The sequence below is a fragment of the Tachysurus fulvidraco genome, chromosome 23, assembly GCF_022655615.1.
Source record: "Tachysurus fulvidraco isolate hzauxx_2018 chromosome 23, HZAU_PFXX_2.0, whole genome shotgun sequence".
NCBI lineage: Eukaryota > Metazoa > Chordata > Actinopteri > Siluriformes > Bagridae > Tachysurus > Tachysurus fulvidraco.
This window is the reverse complement of record NC_062540.1, coordinates 19270591-19285447: the sequence shown is the minus strand read 5'-3', so window position 1 is coordinate 19285447 and position 14857 is coordinate 19270591. Positions and strand designations below refer to the sequence as shown.

The window sequence follows — 14857 nt, the reverse complement described above, 5'->3', positions numbered from 1 at the left end:
AAAGTCTTCTCGTTGTTTAATTTGTATCAATTATAGTGTAACAGTAAAGTTTAGTTGAGATAAATTGTTTAATAGTTTATGTAAATAGTTACTTTAATAGTAAATACTTAAATAGTTACTTTAAATAGTATTCGATATTCAATATTCGGCTAAAAGTCTAAAAGTGCGATTCACCCTGCGATGTGTCCACTCGGAGGCGGGCTCTGAGTTCTGACAACACACTATGGACAATTTTCCAGAGATGCCAATCAACCTACCATGCATGTCTTTGGACAAGGGGAGGAAACCGGAGTACCCGGAGGAAAACCCCCGAGGCACGGGGAGAACATGCAAACTCCACACACACAAGGCGGAGGCGGGACTCAAAATACATAAAATATTTATATCCAAGATATTCGGTTTTGAGATTTTTTAAGTAATAAAAAAAACATTTAATGTGATATGTAATATATATACTTTTTCTCCCTTTTCCAAGCTCTATCCATAATAATACATGAAAATAAACAAGTGAAAAGCTGGAATATTTTTTGTAGAAAAATAGTTACATGATGCCGCTGATGGTGTCGTAGCTCCGGCGGAAAACTCAAACAAAACATCACACGCCGAATCAAATCGAATAAATATCTGGTTAAAGAAACGCAAAATGATTCCTCTCAATCCTGCTTTATTATTCATCTACATTCATGAACAACGCCATCACACGTCACCATCACACAATTCTCCATAATCATGTAAAAAAAAAAAATAATAATAACCCACACAACACTGCAAACAAATTCTCACCTTCTAACCCTGGAGTGCACCGGTTAATAGTGAAACCTCAACAAATCCCAAACACCTCGGAACAAACAAAACCTCGCTGCAGGAATAACGTTAGCGGACTGACGAGAGGCTAAAGGGCCGACGCAGAAGGTTTGATTCTTCTCACGTGCAGAGTAAAAACCAACACGTTTAACCTGCATATAAAAAGTGTGTACATTAAAAAAACGTCTAGAAGAAAGAAAAAAAAATCTATATAAATATACGCGGTTTGCTATGACGGATCAGCCTCGGTGCATGACACCATTTATGATTAGTCGATACTGATTACTGCAAACCCTCGAGGCCTAGGCAGCATATTGGTTCCTTATTTTTTATTTTAATTATAATATAAATAAAAACACTTCTGCTGCATACGGATGAGTAACAGGGCTTCACATGCAGTGACGGTTTGTAGCAACAAATACGAGCATTTATTGGTGCATCGCTATTAAATAAAGAGTTAACCGATGTCTTTCTATCGATTTTCTTTCACACTAATGCACTCAAAGCAATCTCTAAGCATTTAGAGTACTCTCAGGAATAGTGTTTTTTTTTTTGTTCCATTAGTACGAATCTTTAAAATTGCTCCATTTATACCGGAAAAAGCGCTTGCCGGAAAAAGCAAAAGGAACACTTGAAAAAAATCGGCTAGATACAGAGAAGGTGTCGGAGCTTCGGGGTATTCACACGATGATTGGCTTATCTGCAGTTTACAACAGAAGGGGGAAAAAGGACAAACGGTATAAAGTCGGGAAGGTATGAACCTCTAATACAGACTATTATGCCTTAGTGCAAAAGTTTGCATCCCCATTGAGATCCAAGTAGGAATAGAAAGGTAGAAAGAATTGCTGATCTATTAAAAAAACAAAACAAAAAAAAATAATAATACAGATATATAGATATTAAAAATGAACATCGTACATGCCGGCAACAAGACAACAAAAAAAAATAAAAAATTAAAAGTCCCAGAACTATACTTTGGATGAAAATGAAACAAAATACCAAAATACACACATATAAAAATACATCTATACATGTGTAAATGTCAGAACAACTTTTGTTTGCATAAATAAACCTTGAAAAATGAACATCGCTCTTATTGCTAATAAACACAGTGTTATCACAGGAGGACACGATGTTCTAAATGTCCTCCGTCTCGCCAGGAAGATTGCTCTCTCATTATACTCGTGTAACACAGAGGTAGATCTCACGACCACCACCCCCACCACCCCCCACCCCAATCCTACCCGGTGACGGGCGTCTTTGGGTTAACGAGTGGGCGGAGCTTAAACCACATTAAATAAGAGTAGGAACTAAACAAAATAAAACCATTTTTGCACGGTGATACATAATAGGAGAAGGAATGTCTGTCAAGCTCCGCCCTCTGAACCCCGCCCGCCCCTCCCCGCCCCGCCTACCCAAACCTTCATCTCCAGGACGTTCAGATGGCATGATGAAGAGCACGATGGACAAATTAACATGATTTTTTTAAACCAAATAAATGGAGTCTGCAATTTTTTTTTTAAATATAAAAATAGAGCTTATATTAAAAAAAAATAAAATAAAAAAATGGTTAAAAGAAAAACAGGGTACCGATTTTACAGGAACGATAAACATTTTTCCGGGAGTGGCAGTAAAGGACTTTTTATTTATTTAGGCTTTGGTAATGTTTAGAATCATCAAAATGAATTTACGTTCAGTTTAATTGTTACAAGGCCAATAGACTCATGCTAATGATCTATTATGTTCTACACTGGTATGAATTTTTTTATTGTTTTATTCATCAATGATACTTTATCAATAATACTTTATCATTGATACTTTATCATTGATACTTTATCATTGACACTTTATCAGTAATACTTTATCCACTCTGAGTAGGCAGCATTTTCAGGTAGAGGTCGAGATCTCAGGATAATCTCAGATCTGTCCTGTTTTTATTCACCAGAAGTGGCTCTTAGCTTCCTGTCATTTACTGCCACTAGAAGGTAACATGTTTAAAGTTCTCTGATGGTGTTGGAGGTGCCAAAAATACTGAACCTGAGCATTTTCAGGGGTGCCAACACTTTAGCTTGTTTTGTCTTGTGGCAATTGAAACAGATTTGTTTTTACGAGTTTTCCATGGTTGAGCATCCTTCGAGCTCTGGTGTCGTTGTCGCTGTCGTTGTCGCTGTCGGAGTCGTCATCGCCTTCATTCTGCCAGTCACGCTTTAGTGGTGTGAGCTCTGGGGCCGTGACATCGCCGTCCTATACACATTCAGAAAACACACACACACACACACACACACAGACAGTCACATACACACAGACAGACAGACAGACACACACACAGTCACATACACACAGACAGACAGACACACACACAGTCACATACACACAGACAGACAGACACACACACACAGACAGACAGACACACACAGACAGACAGACACACACAGACAGACAGACACACACACAGTCACATACACACAGACAGACACACACACAGACAGACAGTCACACACACAGACAGACAGACAGTCACACACACACAGACAGACAGACAGTCACACACACACAGACAGACAGACAGTCACACACACACAGACAGACAGACAGTCACACACACACAGACAGACAGACAGTCACACACACACAGACAGACAGACAGTCACACACACACAGACAGACAGACAGTCACACACACACAGACAGACAGTCACACACACACAGACAGACAGTCACACACACACAGACAGACAGTCACACACACACAGACAGACAGTCACACACACACAGACAGACAGTCACACACACACAGACAGACAGTCACACACACAGACAGTCACACACAGACAGACAGACAGACACACACAGACAGACAGACAGACACACACAGACAGACAGACAGACACACACAGACAGACAGACAGACACAGTCACACAGTCACACACACACACAGACAGTCACACACACACACACAGACAGACAGTCACACACACACACACAGACAGACAGTCACACACACACAGACAGACAGACACACACACAAACACACACACACACACACACACAGACACACAATGTTAAGTGTGATGATTCCTGATTTTCACTCAGGTGGAACAGGAACACGTCTAAGTGCTGAGCTTTACCTGTGGTTTGGAGAAGTTTCTGTTCATACACCACTGCACAAAATATTTCTTTGCCGCTTCCAGATTCCTCTCGTCTGTTTTTTTGCAGTAAACTCTGATCAGCTGCTCTGCAAATCGCTCGGGCAGTAACTTGGACACCTGCAGGAGTAAAACACACACGGCGCACCAACACATCACAGTGCATTAGGAATCCTGTACGATTTGGAGAACCACCAGTTCAATGCGAAGCAGAGGAAGTAAAGAAAGGAGGAAGAGGAAAAAGGAAGCGACACTCGGGCGAATATTTGTACCTGGTTCTTGCGGATCTTGATGGCTTTAGTGGGGTCTTTCTTGCAGTAGAAGTAAACGTTGTTCACGGGGTTCTTCTCCTTCATTCCGTAATCCATACAGATCACCTGTCACATCAGCAACAACAGTCACTGCACTTCCCAGTGTACACACTGATCACACACACACACTGATCACACACACACACACACTGATCACACACACACACACACTGATCACACACACTGATCACACACACTGATCACACACACTGATCACACACACTGATCACACACACTGATCACACACACACTCACACACACACTCACACACACACTCACACACACACTCACACACACACTCACACTCACACACACACTCACACACACACTCACACACACACTCACACACACACTCACACACACACTCACACACACACTCACACACACACTCACACACACACTCACACACACACACACTCACACACACACACACACACACACACACACACACACACACACACACACACACACACACACACACACACACACACACACACACACACACTCACACACACTCACACACTCACACACTCACACACTCACGGGGAGAATTCTTTTACTCACGTTGACTACAAAGTCCTCGGGCATGAGATCCACCGCAATGCCGTCAGGTTTACACTCAGACACCTCACGAGCCCATGTGAGTAACATGTCCTGAAAGACAGGAAAGAAACAGGAAACACAAACGCTGCGTAAATCCTGAAGGTCTACACCAGGGGAGTCAAACTCAAATTCACAGTCGGCCAAAATCTAAAACTGAGATAAAGTCACAGGCCAAACTGAATATTTACTGAAAAATTTACTGCAACTGATTTGTAATGTTCAACCTTATTCATACGGAAACAAACTTTACCTTTGCTTAAACACAGGATTTGGAACGACCGGAGTTTGTTATTACAGACACATAAGAAATTAAATTAGAAATAAAAGACACATCAGTGGTGTTCATGTCACAAACTTTGACCCTACACTTTTTGACAAACTCTCCCTCGTCAAAGGGCAGATTTTGCCGTCTCTGCTGCCACAATAAAGCTTTACAGCCTTTACAGCAGCTTCACTTTTTCATTTAGCTTTCATGAACATAGTCTGTCGGGAAACCAGACTTTTTTTCATCTCCTCCACCTTCTGGAGCTTCTGCTTTACGTCCAGGTCCTTATACTTCTCATAATGTTTCGTGTCATAGTGTCTTCTTATGTTATATACTTTCGTTACAGACACGTTAGCTCCGTTAGCACACGAGACAAACAGGTCTGTCCTTTATATCCGTACATTACATTCGTCCATCTTTCGTTTGGACATTTTTGTGGAGGGTGGAATTAACTTCCCCGATGTGACTGTAACATGGTTGTTAACGACTGTTACCAGAGAATGAGGGGCGCTTGGCAGTGGCAAGGCATTCTGGGATTTGTAGTATTAGCGGAGCATGCGGCTAGTCTGCTGTAATGCACATCTGATATGATCTTGTGGGCCAAATATAATTATATATTTGCAAGTCGTGACCTAATGGTTAGAGAGTCTGACTCGTAATCCTAAGGTTGTGGGTTCGAGTCTCGGGCCAGCCACGACTGAGGTGCCCTTGAGCAAGGCACCGAACCCCCCAACTGCTCCCTGGGCACCGCAGTATAAATGGCTGCCCACTGCTCCGGGTGTGTGTTCACAGTGTGTGTGTGTTATTATTATTATTAACTTATTATTATTATTAATAATAATAATAATAATAATAATAATAATAATAATACGTTAATAATAAGTTAATAATAATAACTATTATTATATTAATTATTATTATTATTATTATTATTATATTAATTATTGTTATATTATTATTAAGAAAAAGAAGAAGAAGAGGGGGGGGTGTCAGTTATAACCATCGTGTGATGAACTTTAATATAATTATTGCAGCCACAGTAAAGTGTGAGGTCAGATAAAGTGTTAATATCGTCTGTGTGCCTTTGTTTCTGACCTTGTCTGTGTGCGTGCTGGTGTGTGTGTTGGTCTGTGCACGTCTGACCTTCTACACACACCTGCTTGTGTGTCTGACTCTGTGTGTGCGTGTGTGTGCGTGTGTGTGTCTGTAAAGCTTTACTCCTAAACAACACTGGTCTTAGTCTCAACATGCACTACGCTGAGCTCGCTGAAGACGCAGGCAGAGTGAGCGGTGTGACCTCTGACCTGTGACACGTCATAGTGAGCGTCGGGTGTCGTCTGGCCCACGCATTTGTACAGCCTTCTACAGAGGATGTTCTGCAGGATGGCCTGAGCTTCAGATAGCACTGGATCAGACGAGTACAGGATCTGTTCGAATATGTGATCTGTCGAGAGGTCGAGAGGTCAGACGTAAAAAAAAAAACATCCACAACCACGTTGATGTGTCACATGATACTCCGCGCTGAGTAGCGTTACGTTACGGCTGGACAATATTCCTGTATGTCGATACCATGATAAACAACACCACTACACACATATTTTATATATGGCTTACACTAAACTCACAGGTCTGATCAGATTAACACACACACACACACACACACACACACACACACACACACACACACACACACACACACAGTCACTCACACACCCAATCACTCACACACCCAATCACTCATCCACCCTCACACACACATATCCACTCTGACACATACACACACACACACGTACATACCCACACACACAATCTCTCACACACACGCACACGCGCACACACACACACCCAGTCACTCACACACCCAATTATTCATCCACCCTCACACACATCCACTCTGACACACACACACACACACACTTGTACATACACACACACACACACACACGCTCACCCACTCACTCATCCACCCTCACACACACATCCACTCTCACACATACACACCCTCTCACACATACACACACACACACACACTCACTCACACAGTACAGACGTAATCCAGCTCAACGTCTTGGAATATTAAGACATCACAACACTTTAACAAGCAGAACGTGTGTGTGTTGATGTGCGTGTGCGCGTGTGTGTGAGAGATTGTGTGTGTGGGTATGTACAAGTGTTTGTGTGTATGTGTCAGAGTGGATATGTGTGTGTGAGGGTGGATGAGTGATTGGGTGTGTGAGTGACTGGGTGTGTGTGTGTGTGTGTGTGTGTGTGTTAATCTGATCAGACCTGTGAGTTTAGTGTAAGCCTCCATGTCCTCGATGGCTTCTGAGATTCTGTACGTCTTTCCTGAAGAGCCCCGGATTTTGATGTACGGATCGGCTTTCACCAGAGCTTCTGTAATCCTGACACACACACACACACACACACACAAACACACACAAACACACACAAACACACACAAACACACACAAACACACACAAACACACACGCACACACACAAACACTTTTTCAGGATGCTTCACACTCTTACAAGATGCCAAGAAGCAAACCGTTCTGGTAGATATGGGGTGGGATTAACACATTATATCCCTAATATAAGGATGAGGGAAGATGATGAGGGAAGATGATGAGGGAAGATGAGGCTTGCGGGACATTTGGGCGATGGAGCGCGTGTTTCACCTCAACAGCAGATGATTTATATGGAGAAATATCAGCTGGACCTTGCTCGTGTATTGATATCCCGGATTGAAGGGACTTTGGATTACTGGAAGTTTTCACGATCGATTCATCGTGTTTTTCTCCACAGCTTTGTGAGAGTTATCGTAAAGGCCAGGGCTTCTTTTACTGACACCACAGAAATGTAAAAATCACTTAATCGATCGAACGAACACAGAACGCTTTTTAGGGCGGTAAAAGAAAATCTTCAAAATAAATACACACGATGTCTTTAGAGGTCTTCTCAGGTCTAAAGAAATGTACCCGACTCGAAGTGACCCGAATCACTTTTTACCCGAACCCGACGTGCATCATTTTTTTATTTTAATAAAGACCCGACCCGAGACAAACCCGAAAAATTAGACCCGAGTCCGACGGCAATTTATTTTTTAACCCGACTGGACCCGAATGTTGCATAACTCTACACCAAAGTAACCGCTACGGAGTGGATTCAAAATTGATTGACAGGTCTGTTTCAACGAAAATTAGCTTACCGCCAGTCACACGTCGCCAGCCACATGTCACAAGCAGTCTTGGCAAACAGAGGAGAGGTTGGAAAAGGACTCAAGTCGATGCACACACACACACGAGATACATTAGTCCGGGTCTTCTCGGGTCCGTCCGGTAAAAACACATTCATTTTAAATTACCCTGAGACCCGACGCCGCTATTATTATACCCGACCCGTGTCCGAGGCACACGTGAAACTTTTAGACCAGAACCCGCTCGGGTCTCGGCTCAGACCTCTGGTTTTCGGATCTAAGTGGACCCGTGAAGACCTCTAGATGTCCTCAAATTAACAATTTTCACAAACCTCTTTATATAAATTAGAAATGCATAAAACTATAAATGTATAAAAAAATAAATAATTGTATACTGTGTATTAAAACTCAGATTTGTGGCTTTGGCTTTTTAAAACTCTTAATTAACAAATAATAAACAAATAATAATCAATAATCACTGTTTATGATTGTTACGGTTAATATCTAAGTATTTACGATGAACAGAAATCAGCAGCGACATTGAGGCTCAGTCGGTTACGGTTCTGGGATGTTGATCAGGGTTCAAGCCTCAGCACTGCCAAGCTGCCACTTCTGGGCCCTTGAGCAAGGCCCTTAAACCCTCGCTGCTCCAGGGGCCCTGTATCCTATCTGACCCTGTGCTCTGACCCCAACCTCCAAAGTTGGAACATGTGAAGAAAGACTTTCACCACGCTGTAATGTCTATGTGGCAAAATAAAGGCTTCAGTTCTATAAATGTGGTTAGTGGACTCACATGACCTCGATGACGTTGCCCACTTTGTGTTGGTACGCTCGGCGATGCAGGCAGTTACGTGTGTGAAACATGTCGTATAAATCGCCTACTTCCTGTGAAAGAAAAACACCGCTGATTAACTTCCGGTTTATTAGCCGCGTTTCTGTTCCTCTCCCCGTTTAAACACGCTGATGATGCGAATGAAGATGCAAAGCATGATGGGAACAGACTGGACCTTGTCTCTGGTGCAGATGTGTTTCTTGCCCTTCACGTCACACACTCGAGCGAACTTGAGGAAGCGACGGTAGTCGGAGTTGTTCTGGATGCCCAGGTGATAGCAGTCTCTGTTTAGAATAAATAATAATAATAATAATAATAATAATAAATAATCTGTGTGATGAATCTCAGGTGTTAGTTTGCAGCCATAACAAGTAACTGTTCCTGATTATTTATTTATTTATTTATTTATTTATGTATGTTTGTTTGACTTATTTATGGACTATTTTTTGTGTCCAATGGTTTTAAATCTAAATAAATCTTATGGTCCGAATTCTACAGAAATATTAAACCTGAAATTTGATCTGCTGTAATTTTATATACACACACAACACACTCCGCTGTCTCGCACCGTGACATCCGATTCCACCGAAACTCACCTCGCAAAATAATCCCACTTGTCCACGTCGATGCCGGTCCTCTTATTGGCGACGATCTCGTACAGGAAGGCTTTCTCTTCCGATCTGCCTTTGTACGCCCACTACGAGGGAAGTGAAACGTCGGTTATTGTGTGTTCTCGTGCGCAGCGAGCAGAACCAGCGCTAACACTCTACCTTGTTGGCCGAGGAAACGGAGTCCAGCGGCCCAGCGATCTGCTCTTTAATGAAGATCAGGTCGATGGGTAGAGAGAGTCCGTACTCCTCCATCACTCCTTCCAGATTATTCACTTTCACCAGGTGGTCAAACATCTGGACCGACGCGCTCTCGTGCTGCAGAGGAAACAGATCCTTTCGGTCGTCCTTGTGGAAAGCATTACATATCTGAACTAGTTTTAAACAGTAACTCGGGTGCGGTTTCGTTCTGTTACCTTCCATTTCAGTCCGGGTCGAACCGTGGGAATAAACAATCCATCGAACATGTGGGAAAAAGGACCGTGACCTGCCAGAGATAATAATTATCAACCGTTTTCATTTCAGGAATTCTTCTAATCAGAGAAAACTTATGAAAGCTTAATAGGGTGGATGAGTGAGTGGGTGTGTGAGTGAGAATGTGAGTGTGTGTGTGTGTATGTGTGTGTGTGTGTGTGTGTGTGTATGCATGTGTATGTGTATGTGTGTGTGTGTATGTGTATGTATGTGTGTGTGTGTGTGTGTATGTATATGTATGTATGTGTGTGTGTGTGTGTGTGTATGTATGTGTGTGTGTGTATGTATGTATGTGTGTGTATGTATGTATGTGTGTGTGTGTATGTATGTATGTGTGTGTATGTATGTATGTGTGTGTGTGTATGTATGTGTGTGTATGTATGTATGTATGTGTGTGTGTGTGTGTGTGTGTATATATCGTTACCCAGGTCATGGCACAAGCCGGCGATCTGAACACACAGGATGTCCTGTTTGGAGATGAGGAGCTCAGGCTGTCTCTCGTTCAGAGCTTGTGCCAGACAACCTGCTAAATGTCCAACACTGAGAGACAAAATACACAGAAAGGCTTTTAATTTGACCAGCATGAGAATCGGGTTGTAACAATGAGTGATTAACACGTCAGGACTTCAGGACATCAGGACGTGGGGACATCAGGACATCTGAATATAATTCACTGGAATTTCCAGCAGGTTTCTGGTTTAGAAGCTGTAGCTGAATTTTCAGGTCAGATCAGATGAAGGTGTTGATTCACTGACTCATCTATAACTGAAACTTTAATGGGTTGAACAAAGGAAACCCAGTCTAACCAGTTCAACTGTTTTGTGCAGCACACACACACACACACACACACACACACACACCCTATGCAGTGTTCAAAGCGGTTGTGTGCAGCTCCAGGAAACACCATGTATGTGGCTCCCAGCTGCTTGATGTGCCGTAGCCTCTGGAACTGAGGGGTGTCGATGATGCGCACCAGCAGGGGATGGAGCTCGATGTGGCCATGAATGGGATCGTTAAAGACCTGAGTGAAAGCAGGACTACAGTTAGAACTGTTCAGTCAAATCAGGAACTCTCTCTCTCTCTCTATCTTACCATCTGTCTCTCTTTCTCTTTCTCTCACCATCTGTCTCCCTGTCTCTCTCTCGCTCTCTCTCACTATCGGTCTCTCTTTCTCTCTCTCGCTCTCTGTCTCTCTTTCGTCACACTCTGTATTTACAATGTTAAAGACACTTCCTAAAGCTCCGCCCACTTCCCCCCAATACCACACACTCTAGTTGTCAGATTTAGAAACATGAGGCTGTTCTTTTTGCTCCCCGTGTGAGTGACACTCAGCTGCTGAATTACAGCTGAACGGTAAAATCTATCCAACACACCTTCATGCACTCAGATGAGATCTGCCAGAGTTTGCTGAGATAGTGAAGGATCTGCAGCCTGGAGCCCATAGGCCTGAGAGAGAGAGGGGGGGGGGGGGGGAGAAAGGGGGAAAACACTGGTGTGACATCAGTGATTCCTGGTGAAAAATGGTGCAGTTTTTAAAGACAAACAGACCATATACAGATCACGCACACACACTCACTCTCGCGCACACACACTCACTCTCGCGCACACACACTCACTCTCGCGCACACACACTCACTCTCGCGCACACACACTCACTCAATGCCCATCTTTTCCAGCTGGAGTTCAGTAAGATAGCGTAGCCCCAATCCTGTAATCTTCTGTTCTGTGGAACACACACACCAAAAAAAAGAATTCTGTAAAGACTGTAAAGGTTAGAGGAGGTAACACAGCAGTGTGTAAAGGTTAGAGGAGGTAACACAGCAGTGTGTAAAGGTTAGAGGAGGTAACACAGCAGTGTGTAACAGTTAGAGGAGGTAACACAGCAGTGTGTAAAGGTTAGAGGAGGTAACACAGCAGTGTGTAAAGGTTAGAGGAGGTAACACAGCAGTGTGTAAAGGTTAGAGGAGGTAACACAGCAGTGTGTAAAGGTTAGAGGAGGTAACACAGCAGTGTGTAAAGGTTAGAGGAGGTAACACAGCAGTGTGTAAAGGTTAGAGGAGGTAACACAGCAGTGTGTAAAGGTTAGAGGAGGTAACACAGCAGTGTGTAAAGGTTAGAGGAGGTAACACAGCAGTGTGTAAAGGTTAGAGGAGGTAACACAGCAGTGTGTAAAGGTTAGAGGAGGTAACACAGCAGTGTGTAACAGTTAGAGGAGGTAACACAGCAGTGTGTAACAGTTAGAGGAGGTAACACAGCAGTGTGTAAAGGTTAGAGGAGGTAACACAGCAGTGTGTAAAGGTTAGAGGAGGTAACACAGCAGTGTGTAAAGGTTAGAGGAGGTAACACAGCAGTGTGTAACAGTTAGAGGAGGTAACACAGCAGTGTGTAAAGGTTAGAGGAGGTAACCCAGCAGTGTGTAAAGGTTAGAGGAGGTAACACAGCAGTGTGTAAAGGTTAGAGGAGGTAACACAGCAGTGTGTAAAGGTTAGAGGAGGTAACACAGCAGTTTATTATCATTCTCCAGACAGACCGTTCTTTTTCACATTGACTATCAGCTTTCAGACGAAGGTCACACATGGGCACATGAAGAAACGCTAAGTACTATATCAGAACAACACACCAGTTATACTGTCTGCGAATGTCCCTGTACAGACTGGATGACAACACTGTTGGTCTGTCTGTTTGTTCATCTGTGTCTGTTTTCCGTCTGTCCTCACACTGTCCATCAATACAGTTTAATATTAGTGTAAATTAAGAATCGTCTCTACTTGTCGGTCAATGTCACATCCGGGCTTGTCGTTTCCCAATAAATAATAAATTATCTGTCCATCTGTGAAGGCCCAGTACACAAGGAAGGAAGAAAATTAAAAAAAAAAAAAAGAATGTAGTGTGCAGATAGAAGAAAATAATATAATCAGATAGAAGAAAATAATCAGTCGAGCTTGATGGATGGAGACTTTTCATATGATCTGCATAACCTGAAGCATTTTATACCTCTTATTCCACAGAGATTTGTTTTTATTACAGGACAACAGTCGACTTTTTACCAGTTTCTAGTCAAATGATTCAGAACATTTGTGAAATAAGAGAGTTCCAGTTTCACTTATGTATATTAAGTAATAGCATGTGTGTGTGTGTGTGTGTGTGTGTGTGGAGAGTGAGTGAGTGAGTGAGTGAGTGTGTGCATGTGCGTGTGTGAAAGTGACGTGACATACGGCTAAGTACGGTGACCCATACTCAGAATTCGTTCTCTGCATTTAACCCATCCAAAGTGCACACACACACACACACCGTGAACACACACACACCGTGAACACACACACACCGTGAACACACACACACACCGTGAACACACACACACACCGTGAACACACACACACACCGTGAACACACACACACACCGTGAACACACACACACACCGTGAACACACACACACACCGTGAACACACACACACACCGTGAACACACACACACACCGTGAACACACACCCAGAGCAGTGGGCAGCCATTTATGCTGCGGCGCCCGGGGAGCAGTTGGGGGGTTCAGTCGTGGTATTGCTGGCCTGAGACTCGAACTCTCTAACCATTAGGCCACGATTTCCCCAAAGTGTGTGTGTGTGTGTGTGTGTGTGTGTGTGTGTGTGTGTGTGTGAGTGTGTGTGGAGTGTGAGTGTGTGTGGAGTGTGAGTGTGTGTGGAGTGTGAGTGTGTGTGGAGTGTGAGTGTGTGTGGAGTGTGTGTTTAGTGTTTAAAGCGCTTTAGAGGAAGCTTCATGATGAGATTATTTCTATCTAATTTCTATTTAATTCCCTACATATTAATGCATCTGTACAAATGAATATTCACCCACTTTATAATCCTCATTTCAGAATAAAAAAAGCTATAAATGACATAATTACACTATAAATCTATATTAATACAACATTATGACATTCAGATAAATACATTAATACTGTTTTTAATGTCATTATTACATCAATAACACTGAGTTTTCTCCACACCCGTTTTCTGCCTCAGACTCCGCCCACCTGAGCTACGATTGGCTGAAAGCTGCCTTCTCTGTCCAATGAGGCTCGACATAACGTTCTTCTAATGAATATGACGGGTGAAGCTAAACGTCGGAAAACGGGTATGGAAAAAATATCTTTTGGGAAACAATACTAGCGTTTTTATTAGTTTTATTTGGATATATTAGTAAATTACCTCTGAACTTTTGTTCCCATTCTCCGAGTCCATGCTGGTGAAGATAGGAGCAGGTTTCCTCGGTGTCCCAGTCCTTGTAATTCCCTTCTTTATTCCTTTTCTCTGGGGTTTTTAGCAGCTCCACAATCCGCGGCTCTTCTCTCGGGCGCTTTCGGCTGTCCATGATACGTGTTTTCTCCGCCTGACAAGATTTAAGGATTAACCGCCGCTGAGCTGCGTCTTCCTTCCACCGCCGCTGACACATGAAAACTGAAGCCGGGTCTATTTTTGACTTTGCCGCTCAAACGATTTCACTGCCCCCTAGCGGTCGGGCACGAAGTACGACGTGATTGCGTCATATGTAAACCAGGAAGCAAACTCGGATTGTTTACTTCTCTAATCTCACTAAATAAACATTTGTATTTATTTACTG

At 43.0% G+C, this 14857-nt stretch overlaps 1 protein-coding gene across 1 annotated transcript; it reads right to left on the bottom strand.

Moving 5' to 3' along the window:
• Window positions 1–647: 647 nt before the first annotated feature.
• On the bottom strand, window positions 648–14780 carry samhd1 (SAM domain and HD domain 1). The gene is made up of 16 exons (XM_027159202.2): window positions 14446–14780; window positions 11899–11965; window positions 11616–11688; window positions 11103–11263; window positions 10667–10782; window positions 10185–10255; window positions 9931–10086; window positions 9757–9857; window positions 9336–9444; window positions 9122–9213; window positions 7417–7532; window positions 6435–6574; window positions 4827–4916; window positions 4224–4328; window positions 3934–4071; window positions 648–3048 (listed from the first exon to the last, which is right to left on the bottom strand). Exons 1-16 carry the CDS (start codon window positions 14687–14689, stop codon window positions 2869–2871), a joined length of 1959 nt encoding a protein of 652 aa, XP_027015003.1. The 5' UTR covers window positions 14690–14780; the 3' UTR covers window positions 648–2868.
• Window positions 14781–14857: the final 77 nt, after the last annotated feature.